This window comes from Protobothrops mucrosquamatus, unplaced genomic scaffold, assembly GCF_001527695.2.
Source record: "Protobothrops mucrosquamatus isolate PMUCROS unplaced genomic scaffold, P.Mucros_1.0 scaffold1164, whole genome shotgun sequence".
Taxonomy (NCBI): Eukaryota; Metazoa; Chordata; class Lepidosauria; order Squamata; family Viperidae; genus Protobothrops; species Protobothrops mucrosquamatus.
Genome location: NW_015387379.1, coordinates 146,837 through 161,073, shown reverse-complemented (window position 1 = coordinate 161,073; position 14,237 = coordinate 146,837). Strand labels below are relative to the sequence as shown.

Below are 14,237 nucleotides of genomic sequence, written 5' to 3'. Positions count from 1 at the left end.
GACTAGAAGACCTTCAAGATCCATTCCAGCCCTATGATTTTCCCATCCAAAGACCTCAACTCTTCCAAACTTTAGCAGGAAACTGACCAAAATTCAGCAGGAAACTGACCAAAACTTGATGGCATGTATTAGGTCTTGATTTGTGTTCCGCCCTTATATATTCTGTTTTTTGATAAGGAGTTCAGACTTTCCTCTTCATACAAATGTAAAATTGCACTATTAATAATATTGGAGTAGTGGGTTTTATCAGTTTTATCTTATTTATATTTTATCCTAGCCTGTTAGTTACTTTAATTGGCACATGGATAGATGAACAGGAAAAAAATGAAATAACATGATGTTGGAGCATAATATGAAATACATTGACTTACTGTAGGTGATTCAAGATCCCATTTTGGTAGAGAAACTGCAGCTAAAATCTCTCCTCCCAATCATGATGCTAAGAGCAGGAGACTGGGATCCTGGGATCCGTCAGATGGCAATCCGTGGTCTTGGGAACCTTCTCCTTGTGGCTCCTGACAAGGTCAGTTCTTGCTTGTTGAGGTTGCAGAAAATGTGTGAAATATGTTGAAGGCAGACACACTCTTGCCCCTTCAGTGAAGTAGATCTAGAATCAGACACTGGACTGTTGGCTAGGAAAAATGGGCATGGAAGGTGTTCATTCAATGTTGTTGCCTGCACATGGAAAGGGTTCATACCACATAGATTGCAAAGCTGATGACTTAAGCATGTGGTTTAAATCCAACAATTATGATTTGGAAATCAGTTTGGAACAATGAACTCAAGCAACTGTAGTTATTCAACAAACTATTTAAACAAATCATGGTTTAGTATGATGTACAATATCCACCTGATCATAGTATATGCCTTGACAGATCCCATAAATGTGCTATAAAATCTTTTTCTACAGGCATACTCACAATTGCCTTCTTAACCTATGTCCTTACAGGTGAAAGGACAGAAGAGGACCATTGTAGCTGTCCTGATTGGAGCTTTGTATGATGAAAAGTTGGTTCTGGAGAGTCTCAGGTTGCTTGCTCTGATTTTTCCACACCTGAAGGGGAAAGATGTGGGTTTCCTATTTAAAGACATCTCTCTGAAGACCACCTCATACCTGGCAGATGTAAGCAAAGGATAGACTTCCCTGTTTAGGAACTGCTGAGAGGGTCAAGGCCTATACCCAGTGTGGTATGGTCCTAAGGAGGTTGTTTCTTCACTCTTAACAAATAACAGGCTTAAAAGATACTGAAAATTGTTTCTCACAAATTGCTCAGCATACATCGGATAAAGTCCAAACAGCAGGGCCATCTGAGTAGGATTTGGGAGCAAATATCTAAGGCCCTACTTAGCTTAGTTAATGTTCCATCCCTCTGCACAACAAACTGTTTTCCTACACATTGATGTACACAAAAGAAAGTTCGTTATCATTAAGGGGGAGGCTATTAGGACTGCTAAATTCAAAATAAAATTCCATAATTGCGCGATTGATAGTTTTACCCTTCATGAATGGATCTAATTCCCATTTGAAGCCATCTGTCATCAGCTGTTACTATGGTAACAAATACCACAGTTTAACTAAGATTTTTCAGGGTTGATATGTGAACCTCCATATGGTTTTCAGCCTAAGCCCGATGTATTTTTTGCAGCAATATTACAAACCAGGAAGTCTAAGCTTATGGAAAAATATGGTGGGTTTTTTTCTGGCTATAGGACAATGCTGACCTTCGTGAGGCTGCACTATGTCTCTTTGGCATCCTGGCTGCTTGGACAAAGTTTAGATACAAAAGATTTTTTACTATCCAAGCCAGAAGTAATTTGGTGTCCCTTCTAATACACCAGCGTGACCCCAATCCCAGAGTATCTGAGGTAAGTTCCAGAGTAAATTTTGTATTTGATAATCCTTGAATATTAAAATGACTAAAAAGTTTGTTATCTCATTGAAGACTGCATAGACTTTGATTATAACTCACCTCAGTATGGCTCAGTTCCAGTCCTACTTCTTACACTTGTCAATCATAGCAATATCCTGCTAATTCAGTCCACGACCCATTTTAGTCCTGCATTTTGATTGTGTTGTGCTCAACCACCTGCTCCCACAGGGCACACAAGCAGCAATATAACCCCATCTCCTTATTGCTCCCTTGCAACTGGTATTTTATGGCTCACCTTGTTGTGCAATTCAGCTTTAGTTTATCAGTAAATCATGGTTAAGCAAATTATGGTTTGTTTAGCTGTATGAACACAGTAATTAAACTGTGAACCTTCATGAAGGCTTGAAAGTATTTAGGCTAAAAAGAAGGTAGTCTTGGAATTTTTCAGTTCCCCCCCCCCCAAAAAAAAGCTAGCACCACTCAGTCTTTTCTGATTTTGGAGAACATATTCTGAAACTTTTGGCCTAGATTGAGAAGAAGTAGTGAGTTGGATAAAGATAAAAGTCACTCAGAGAGTAAGATGGGTTATATCAAGTTTGACAAGTGAATAAATAACGAGTTATTCATAATTTAAAATGCTTGCTACTATTACGCATGATTTGTATAAGAATACCACTGTCTTTTTCAGGCATGCAGGACTGCTTTTCTGCAATGCATGACGTTTTTAGTGAGAAGGAAACTAAGAATCTATATTGAAGAACTTTACCATACCACTAATTTAACTCTTCCAAATCTACATGCTCATGTATGCAGGCAGCTGGTAAGAGAGAGACATCCTTGAATTAGCATACTGTAAAATACAGGATAATTTTAGGAGGATATTGAAGTTGCTATGGTCATTCAGCAAATCTGTATCTAAAGCAGTCCCTTTGTTTCCAAACCCATGCCACCTTTCCGAGGAATTGCAAAATATTGCCTCACTTTATCCACTGAGGAGGAAAAGAAACATTTGCCAGTTCTGAATAGACCAACCCAAACAGGGCCTCATTTAGTCTCTGTCAGCATCTCCATAGTGACTTTGGAAATCTGATTTTTTTCATGAGAGGATAGGAAAATAAGAAGCAAAACAAATGTGTTACATTTTTCTCATAGGTTCAATGTACATTTTTATTGGATAGATACGTATTTCAAATTGAGAAATGACCCAAAGGATGGAGGATACCAAACACCATAGAGTCTCAGTGTCAAGATTCAGTAGATCTTAATTAGCTGGAACAGTGAGCAGAAACAAATACTTGCAAAATGAACTCAACAGGGCAAATGCTAGCTCTTCCATTTTGACAGGAAAAATCAACAGCTTGAGTAGGGAATGGGGGGATCATACTTGTTAGCAGTAGATATTCAAAAGGTTATGTCTAAGGAATCACTATCTGAACATGAACCAAGAATGTGATGTAGAGTAGTTACAAGTTCAATCCCAGATTGCATCAACCAAAATGTTAGTTGGAGGTGTTAGCTATCTTTAACCTGAAGCAGAGAAGACTACAGGGAGATACAAGTATCTTGTGGGCTGTTGATTTGATTTTCAAAATTGACTGGAGCAAAAAATGCTTTTGACTATCACAAAAGCATTCAAAATTGTCCAAAATTAATTTTGCATCTAATTTGGAGATTCAGTCAGATCATGTTCAGATCAAATCCCCAAAATAAATAAATCTTTGCATAACTGTAATCTGTACTTGTTGAGATGACACTTTTTATTTTAATCTTATTGCCACAGAGAGCAATAAAGTTTTCATTTAAGTGGATTGGCCAGGACTGCAAATACAGTAATCTAGAATGGGACAATCTGTTCCATGGTAAGGTATACGTCACCCCAAGCTTTTTAATAAGAAAATGGGGAAAGTCTGATTATTGCTATCTGATAAATGAAAAGTCCTTTGAGAATACAGCAGTTAGGGTTAGCTTTAGGTTAGATTGTTCTATATCAGATCCTATCAGGTAATATAAGTTTATATATTATATTATTGTAAACCATCCAGAATCACTTAGATGAGATGGACAGTGTACAAATGTGATAGATAAATAAACAAATACAATTATATAATATGTATAATTTTAAAGAGATAGATATTTAGTAGTATAAAATCTCTTTTTTAAAAAATGTGTTTTATAGAATATAGTTATAAAAAGTTACAGGAATAACATAACTAGGAAAAATATGATAAAACTACAGTGAGATATGTCTAACCATGGCTTCAGTAAAGAAAGACTTCATGTTTCAGCTTTTGGCCTCGCTTGCTGCAATAAATAAAATGCAATATTATTCTTGATAAAAAGGTTGAAAATACCAACCCAGAAATGAGGAGAGAACTGTTGAAAAAGACAACGATCTATTTCCAAAGCAAGTGGGAAGAGATCCAGATTAGAGCTCTTGAATTAACAGGTAAGAGACAAGACCTAGTGAGATCTTTAGCAAAGTTCATAAAATCAGTAGAAGGAGAAATGGAGTGAAAAAATGAGATGTGTCACAATGTGAGAATTTTTAGGGGACCATATTTTAAAAATAAATGCTATATGCTTATTTCAAGAATTCTTGCATGCAGGATTTATGGTTAAATAAAGGGGGGGGAAGTGTCCCAGAGATTGGTGGCATGATGGTCCTTACCATAGTACTTCTTACATGTTTGAAAAGATTGAAATGCATTCAAATTTTCCTTCCCTTCCCTTTTTCCTTCCCTTCAGAAATCATTCTGGAATGCATGCAAGTAGCAGACCTGGATGAGCCTATTAAGCAAGTTCTGTTGACTTGTAAGCAATATAAATAAATAAATCTATCTTTGACTAAACAAATTAATAAATATACATCTGAATTTACAGTTTCCAAGAAGAGCAGCATTAGATCTGTTCAAGAAAATTTTGCCCATTTAACCGTGATCTCTGATCTTTGAGTAGCAAAATGGTACAATCAATATTTTAGAGCAGGGATCACTGTAATTTTGTGGAGTTCTCACAACTGAGGGAAAAGTGAGATTAAAAAGAAAGATAGATAGATAGATAGATAGGTAGGTAGGTAGGTAGGTAGATAGAAAGAAAGAAAGAAAGAAAGAAAGAAAGAAAGAAAGAAAGAAAGAAAGAAATGCATGAAAAGCAGAGGAAGGGTATTCTCACTCACTTTTGGCTCTCTTTTGCCCACTTAAGTTTAGTCATTACTAATATTCAGTCCCCAGCAAAATATTTTCTAGAAAATTTGATTTGAAAATTTGATTCAGATTGCATAGGTTGGGGTCATTTGTTATCACTTATATTAATTCATTTCACTGAGGTGTTGTTGCACAATAAAGGGAAGATGAGACCACAAATAAATAACCCTCTTTTATCCTCAGTTAGAGATTAAAAAGACATACTATAAATAATGTGGTTGTTCTTTTAAGCCTGAGCAAATATTTTCTGGGATCCCTTCTTATTACTGATATAAGTAATAAGCTTTTGCCTAACTGCCTAAAATGAGTCTGTATATGTATAAGAGCTGTGGTGCAGTGATTAGAATGCAATATTGCAAGCTAACTCTGCACACTGCCCAGAGTTCAATCCTGAGGAGCTCAAAATTGACTCAGTCTTCCATCCTTCGAGGGTAAAATGAGGACCCAGTTTGTTGGGGAAAATATGCTGACTGTGTCAACCTTTTAGACAGTGCTGTAAAGCACTATGAATAAGTATGTAAGTCTAAGCGCTACTGCTAAACACTGCTGATGTATATGTAAATGTCTGTGTAAATAAAATAAATGTGTAAGTTTTCATGAAGCCAAGAGGAAGCTTCTGGCCATAAAATCTTTCAGCCTTAAATGTTCAATGTTTGTTTTCAAGATCATGATGGAGGGGTTTTGAAATGTCAACTTAAAATAGAACAAATATTTGCTTTATTTCTAACATTGTTGAAGATCTGTTTCACTGATATCATTTACCTGTTCCTTCTTTCAGCTCTTGTAAGGCTTCAGAAAAACATCAGCTATGGTTTCAATGAACATTTAGATGTGCCCCAGGTGAGTGCTGCAGTGGAAGCTTATATCCTCCAAAAGTGGGGAGAAGATCTGCCTAGAACAGAATCCTCCATCAGTGGAAGCAATGGAATCCAAAGATCTAATCTGTCTTCTCTAAGTCAGCTTGAAGCAACTTTAGATGACACACCAGTCTAGGACTTGTATGTGTAATTTTTTTCCTGTGAACATCAAGACTTTTGCTTGGTTATTTGGTAAATTGGTTGGTTATTTGGTAAATACTAAGCACTTTCCCTCTCTGTTTTCCACTCATTATCTCTCTCTGCTTCTTGTGATAAATACAATTAAAGAAGCCATGTCACAAATGCTGATTTTTGTTTTGACTTAACTCCCCAAAACTGGTTCAGGCCTTCTTTTACTTGCTTTCCTGTCTTCCATACATTTTTTAAGGCTCTACAGGAAAAGCCGGTATCAGTGATTGAGTTGTCAAAAGAAAGAAGAAACAGAAGGTTGAGATTTACACTACTAAAACAGAATAGTTAAAGCAGTCTCACCATACACTGGCAAGACAGACAAGAAGCAGAACCAAAATGCTAACTGTGGTTATATATGTATGCGGGTGGATAATACTGAAATAGAAGTCAAGGAAATAATATCAGACCTTCCTACACAGAGACAATTGTGGTTAAAAAAAACAATGGCAAGGACAGGTTGAAGTAAGAAAATGATGCAACATTCTAAGAAGCAGGTGTATCCAACCTTGGCAACTTTAAGACCTGTGGACTTAAATGCTGGCTGGGAAATTCTGGGAATTGCCAAGGTTGGACATCACTGTCCTAAATGTTTGAAGGGGAGATGAATTTAAAAGAAATGTAGAATAGATTCTTGGCTTCTTGGGGTTCAGTCAATCCATTGGTTTCCTTCTTATTCAGCACTCTTTCTTCACCCAACTCTACCCTGCAGAGATCAATAAAGTACTAATAATTGGTAAAAGTTGATGAGAATCAAGCAACAATTTTTTATTGGTTTAGGGAAGAGCTGCTTTCTTTTTTTTCCTTATCTGTTCCATATCTTGGATTAGCATGCTGAATTTTGTAAATGTACACCAGTTTGAGAGCCAGTTTTGGTGTAGTGGTTGAGGCATCAAGCCAGAAAGCAAGAGATTGTGAATTGTAATCCCAACTTAGGCTCAAAGCCAGCTGGGTGACCTTAGGCCAATTCTTCTCCCTCAGTCCTAGAAAGGAGGCAATGGCAAACCACTTCTGAAATCTTGTCAAGAAAACTGTAGAGGGCTGTCTAGGCATTTGTCAGGAGTAAATTGGTCAGGAAATTGATGGCCCCTATTCCATGGGCAAGAGATTATTAGTTCATAAGTGGCAGTGATCAATCCAACAAGCATGAAACTGGTGGTCTATAATCAAATGGTGGAAGATCATCAGTCCCTCTTTGATAAGATCTTGGAAGATCTTGGTAAAGTTAAACAAAAAACAGATCTGCGAACAACTAGAAGCAAACAAAGTTATAATCAGTAGCTAGCATGGGTTTGTCAAAAACAGATCATGCCAAACCAATCTTATCTCATTCTTTGATAAAGTGACTAAATTAGTGGACCAGCAAAATGCTGTGGACGTAGTATACCTAGACTTCAGTAAGGCATTTGACAAAGTAGACCACAACCTGCTGCTTAATAAGCTAGAAAAAAGTGGGATAGACAACAACACTATCAGATGGATCTGTAGCTGGCTGACAAACTGTATTCAATGAGTAGTCCTTAATGGCACCACATCCACATGGAGAGAAGTATGCAGTGGGGTACCACAAGGCTCCGTCTTAGGCCCAGTATTCTTCAATATCTTCATTAATAACTTAGATGAGGGAACAGAAGGGGAACTCATCAAATTTGCAGATGACACCAAACTGGCAGGAATAGCCAATACTCCAGAAGATAAGCTCAGGATCCAAAAAGATCTTGACCAACTTGAACAATGGGCCCTATCCAACAAAATGAGTTTTAATGTGGAGAAAAGCAGTTTTACGTTTAGGCAGGAAAAATCAAAGGTTTAAGTACAGATTAGGCGAGCTCTGGTTCAAAAACAGCAACTGTGAGAGGGACCTTGGAGTTCTAGTGGACGATCACTTGACTAGTCAGCAGTGTGCAGCAGCAGCCAAAAAAGCTAATACAATCCTGGGTTGTATAAACTAGAGGCATAGAATCAAGATCACATGAAGTATTAGTACCGCTTTATAAAACCCTATTAAGACCACACCTGGAATATTGCAATCAATTTTGGTCACCATACTATAAAAAAGATGTTGAGACCTTGGAAAAAGTTCAGAGAAGAGCAACTAAGATGATCAAACATATGAAGAACGGCTGCAAGCCTTGGGTTTGGCTAGTCTAAAGAAAAGAAGAAATAGGGGTGACATGATAGCAGTATTCCATTATTTGAGAGGCTGCCACAAAGAAAAGGGGCTCAAAGTATTCTCCAAAGCACCAAAGGGCAAGACAAGAAACAATGGTTGAAACTGATCAAAGAGAGAAACAACCTGGAATTAAGGAGAAACTTCCTAACAGTGAGGACAATTAACCAGTGGAACAGTTTGCCTTCAGAAATCATGGGTGCTCCATCACTGGAGGTTTTTAAGCAGAGACTGGACAGCCACCTGTCTGAAATGGTATAGGTCCTCCTGCTTGAGCAGGGAGCTGGATTAGAAGACCTCCAAGGTCCTTTCCAGCTCTATTCTATTCCATTCTATTCTATTTCAAGAATTATGCTAGACAGCATGAATCGCATGTAGGACAAATGACTTTCCCTTAGGAAACGGCATCTGTGAAGACTGATAAACATTCAACAAAACACTTGTTTGTCTGAAATGGTGCATGACTTCTGGGCTACATGCAGTTATGCCTGTTGCCCAGCTAATCTACATCTGCCCAGGCCTAAACTAAATCTTAGTTCCAACAGTTCTGAGATTCAGAATAAAGCTAGCCCCAAATATTAATCTAAACATTTTCACTTGAGATGTATACACAAATCTTTCACTTGTGAAAGAAAAGCAGTGTGATTTACATTTAAAATAAAAGGTATTTGAGCAATTTAAATTTCTGGATCAACTGGATCAGGATCTCCTTCTTTGGTGCCAGTGGATACAATTTGAAACTTTTGAGAATGTATTTTGTAAACTTACACAGTCCTATCAGGCTTTCAACATACAATGTTCATTCCTTACTCATAGTTCTTCTTATCATAAAACCTGAGAGTTGGAAGAGACCTTGAAGACCTTCCAATCCAACCACCTGTCTTGGGTAGGAATTCTCAAGCTTTGCTTGAAAACCTTCAGTGATGGAGCCCCCATGACTCCAGGAGACAGGCTATTCCACAATATACTGATTATCCTGGTCTGAAAATTCCTCCTTATTTCAATTTATATCTTATCTTTGTAAAGCTTCTTTGGTCCTACTTTCAGGTGCTATAGAGAATAAATTGACACCCTCTTTCGTGTGACAGCAATTTCAAGTGTTGGAAGACTGCTATCATGCCTCTCCTTAGACTTCTCTTCTTTAGGATGAACATTCCAGTTTGTTTAACCATTCTTGATAGGGTTTAGTCTCTTAGGTTGCTTGGTTTTGCTTAATCATTTTTATTATCCCACTCCACCCACCCCTTCATTTGTCTCCAGGATTCCTAGATTATCCCTATTTCTACCACCCATAATCTCAGGGCCTTTGCTGATGATCGGCTAACTTTGCTTTCATTTATTGATGTTGGAGGGATGGTCACAATTTTCCATTGCCTTAATAAGAGAGACTACAATTTGCTTTGTTTATTTCGTGCTTAGATTACTAAAAAATTCCCCTGATGGGTATTCCAGTTCTTCTCTCCATCCTCTTAATCCTTGTTCAGAACAGTCTCATTTGGGCTGTTCTTGATCCTTTACACCAGAGGAATTCTGGGAGTTGAAGTCCACAAGTCATAAAAGGGCCAAGTTTGAAGACCCCTGCTTTACACAATTACCATGTTTCTTATATATTACAGTGTTATTCATTGGCTTCCGATTCTAGCAAGAACCCATTTCAAGCCACTGGTCTTTATGTTCAGAATCACAATCTTCCCAGTATTTATTTCTTCTTGCTTCTCATTCCAGGAGGCTCCCGGTTTCAAACTTTGGAATCATCTCCTTCCTTTCCTTCATCACCCCTGCAAAAGTTTGATGCTTTCAAGACCTTTTCATTTGACTAGTGGGTTAATGCAAGTCCTGGCTATTTTACTCTATTTTCATTAAGCTGGGTTTGTATTTGTTTCGTATTAACATATATGTGTGCTTGTGGTGCCATACAGTGCTCCCTAAAATGTGTAGGATGGTTGGCTTTGATTTCTTTTAGATAGACTGGTTTAACTTGTGCTTTGATCGATGATGATGATGATGATGATGATCATGATGATGATGATCATGATGATGATGATCATGATGATGATCATCATGATGATTAAAAACACACTTTGCTGTCCCACATTTAAAGTAAACATAGTAGTCTTTTATGTATTATGGGATGCAGGAACCAGAAGATGGCAGCAGAGGGCTTATGAACATAGAACCAGATCATTCCTTGAAAGGTTCCTTGCAAGCAGCTATATCTACCCCATAAAGTGTTCACATTAATGCTGGTCTATGACCGTAATAAATATTTGATTGATAAATGTTCACAAAATAGCCTCTTGAAACAGTATATTGCAAATGAAGGAATCCAAACTGAATATCACATCCTGTGTAAATACTTTTTTTCCTTTGTAGCTTTCTCACCAAAGAAGATCTTGCCTCGCCCTTTACATATCTTAGCATTACTCAAGGTCTCAGATCTTGTGTCAAGGTAAAACCAACTTTAGAAAATGAGAAGATGTTTCATTCTATATACTAGTATAAAGTTTAGTTTTCCAAGCACAGCATTCTTTTAGTCAGAATGGCAGCACGTGCAAGAAAGGAAAACAGCAAGTGTGAGATATTCCCAAGATTGGTGGAACCATATCTGAACATAGTTTAAGAAAGCAGAAGCGCAGTGAATACGGAATATGCCCAGTGGCCATAGAAAGCTAAATGAGTGTTAAGGGTAGTACATAGAATATTTTGGAAGAGGACAGGGCTCCAGCAGAGACTGATTAACAGAGTATTGCTTAGTACCTTGTATGTGCATCATATTTTAAATTATTTTTATTAATGAAAATTAACAATCAAGGGTAAAATGATGCAATAATTATAACATTCCATATAGCATTCATAATCTTTCAACATATTATTAAATCTAGTTCATATAGAGAACCAGTTGGTTTAGTGGATAAGGTGCTGGATTGGGGGAGTCCTAAGTTCTAGGTCCTGCCTTAAGCACAGAAACCAACTGGATGATTTTGGGCCAGTCATTACCTTCCAGCTCAAGGAGGAAGGCAATAACAAATCCTTTTCAAAAATGCATGAAAATATCTGTGTAATTACCAGAAGTCCAATCTGACTTGAAGGAACACCCACACAAAATAGAAGCATACTCGCATAATAATAAAGAAGCATACTTGTATAATAACCATGGTAGAATCATATAATATTCCTTATATAGCCTAAAGAGCACAATTCTTACATGTGCATTATTTGATTTTGAAAACACAGAAATTTGCTATCATAATCCATTTGAAAATGCCCTAACCCAAGAAAGACTAAGCATGTTCATTGGACAGGAAGAGAATATCAAAAGAAATAGAGATGAAATGGGACATTCTGGAAGACTTGATGGGAGCAGTCAATAAGCCAACTTTCTGGTTGTAGGTTCTACTCAGAAAGCAATTATCAATGATGTCTCAGTTCTAAACCATCTTTAATTGAAAAACGGAAGCTAGTCATTTTTCATTCATTAGTGTTATTCATGAATAAATAAGGGAGGAGATGCATCTCTTGAGGATTAGGTGATAGAAATGGAACCTCCTTCTTCTGTTACTTTACCTCTTGTGGCCTTCTCACAAAGCTTGCATCCTTTCTTACCTCCACCTTAATGTGTTTATCTATCTATCTATCTATCTATCTATCTATCTATCTATCTATCTATCTATCTATCTATCTATCTATCATCTATCTATCTATCTATCATCTATCATATTTAGAGACTGCCTTTCTCCCTCATAGAGCAACTTAATACTAGATCCACCCTTTACTGCCAAAATCTTGTGTGTGTGTGTGTGTGTGTGTGTGTGTGTGTGTGTGTGTGTGTGTAATGAATATGCCATAGAGAGCATATTTCTGCTCTTTGATGTTAAAACTGACTCACCCTCATCCTATCGATAAAGCAATAAAACTGAAGAAAATGGGGTACTCTAATAGATACAGATGTTCTCCAGTTTTGATTCAAGAGTAGAAACAGCATTGCTGGATCAAACCAAAGGCCCATCTCATTTTAATTTTCATTGCCCTTTTGGTGGAATGACCGACCAGATATTTCTGGGAAGACTACACTCTAGAACAAAAAGGCAGTAATCATCTCTTATTCAACAATGTGATTTGCCAGTTTGTACTTGAAGAGCTTGGAACATTGCAACGTTGCTTTACGTAAATCTTCTTGTAATAATAAGACTTGCTGAATACTGTCTTCTGTAACTCAGTTAACAGTCACAAGAGATGTTTAAAATTCTTCAGGGAGTGTCTATTACAGAGTTAGAAATCCAACAGAATTAAATACAGATTTACAAAGAGATGGGAGAGACAATCTGAAATTAGATTTTTTTTTAAAAAAGAAAGTTTATATATCTTATCTGTTTGGTAGAAATGTAAATTTCCTGTGCCGGAATCCAATAATCTTGCTCAAATCCACCTATTAGCCTGTAATTATAACAGCTGGCTTTCATTATCTTCCTAGTATTTTAAATGATGATTGAATGTGTTTTGGGTCTATGATTTTTTAGCACCATAAGTTCCTTTCCATAAAGAGACATCAACTATGTCACATAGTGGCAAAACAAGTCCCCCAAATACTTCATTAAGCTTTAGAAATTTCCTTGGCTATACTGGATAACATCCCCTAACTATGTAGGTCCCTCAAGTGACCTACATGGATATTAGTGAAAGAAACTAAATAAACTAAATCCAATGAGGTGGTGAGTTCCACAAATGTTGTTGAATTGTAAACAGATGGATTGAGCTAATCCAAACAGCAGAGCAGATCAAACTAAGCTTGTCTGCAAAAAATAACATTATTGCTGAACACGCTAGATTATTTTTCAGCCATTGAGACTAGAAACCCATCTCTACCTGATTGCTATGTAACAGTCTTCCAGGGCTGTTTAATTGGTTCTGAACTCAGATTCTGCAATTTTGAACATTTTCTTCTTTTAGTGAAAACCCCTATCACTGCTAATCTAACAAAGGGTCAGGATGGATAGACTAACAAATAGGTCTATCTATAGGACTCTGACTCATAAGAAACAATCAAGGAGAGAAGCAACCTGGAATTAAGGAGAAACTTCCTAGCAGTGAGAACAATTAACCAACGGAGCAGCTTGCCTTCAAAAGTTGTGGGCGCTTCATCACTGAAGGCTTTTAAGAAGAGAATGGGCAGCCACTTGTCTCAAATTGTATAGGGTCTGCTGCTTGAGCAGGGGGCTGGACTAGAAGACCTCCAGCTCTATTCTGATTGATTAAATCAACAAGAGGAAAAAAATAATTTAATTAGGCATTGTGGGTCCAAGAGAAAAGGTTATGCATCTCCTTCCTCAATCATTTGTATTGAAACAATAAATGTTGTGAAATAAATTTGCCATGCTGCAAGCATATTTTGCAGGAATCTGATGCAATATTGCCTCTTTCAAATGTATAAGATGAAGGAATGGATTCAGCACAGTAAATCAGCAAATATCCTTGTAAGTGATTCTCTTTTTATTGCTACTGAACTTGCTAATGTAATATCTGTTTTTTACAAGTTAATAAATTAACTTCATTAGGGGGGATGAAATTACAAACTTTGCCTTTTTCTTCTGTCAAATGCCTTGAATTACATATTTGCATTAAAAATCAGGCTGTAAATATGGAATGGTAGAATTCACATGATGGTTTGCTGTGGAATGCTACTGCCCTTTCCCAATATTAAGCTGTGGTAGCACAGTGGTTATAATGCATTATTGCCGTCTGATTCTGCCCACAGCCAGGAGTTCAGTCCTGACCAGCTCAAGATTGACTCAACCTTCCATCCTTTTGAGGTCAGTAATGAGGCCCCAGATTGTTAGGGCAATATGCTGACTCTGTAGACCACTTAGAGAGGGCTGTGAAGCGGTATATAAGTCTAAGTGCTATTGCTATTAAGAAACTTCAAGGAATCAATTTGGTGATAAATTCTTTA

The 14,237-nt window shown here is 37.2% G+C and overlaps 1 protein-coding gene across 1 annotated transcript in view; it reads left to right on the top strand.

Moving 5' to 3' along the window:
* Nucleotides 1-11,661, top strand: part of LOC114922873 (maestro heat-like repeat-containing protein family member 2B) — a gene marked incomplete at its 5' end in the record, with an annotated part of 22,126 nt that extends 10,465 nt beyond the window's left edge. Inside the window, 11 exons of the mRNA XM_029284985.1 lie at nucleotides 178-205; nucleotides 377-523; nucleotides 950-1,123; nucleotides 1,711-1,866; nucleotides 2,560-2,691; nucleotides 4,212-4,317; nucleotides 4,617-4,682; nucleotides 5,853-5,914; nucleotides 9,907-9,985; nucleotides 10,664-10,739; nucleotides 11,475-11,661. Coding sequence (XP_029140818.1) covers nucleotides 178-205; nucleotides 377-523; nucleotides 950-1,123; nucleotides 1,711-1,866; nucleotides 2,560-2,691; nucleotides 4,212-4,317; nucleotides 4,617-4,682; nucleotides 5,853-5,914; nucleotides 9,907-9,985; nucleotides 10,664-10,739; nucleotides 11,475-11,661 — 1,213 coding nt within the window. The remainder of the gene's footprint in view (nucleotides 1-177; nucleotides 206-376; nucleotides 524-949; nucleotides 1,124-1,710; nucleotides 1,867-2,559; nucleotides 2,692-4,211; nucleotides 4,318-4,616; nucleotides 4,683-5,852; nucleotides 5,915-9,906; nucleotides 9,986-10,663; nucleotides 10,740-11,474) is intronic.
* Nucleotides 11,662-14,237: the final 2,576 nt, after the last annotated feature.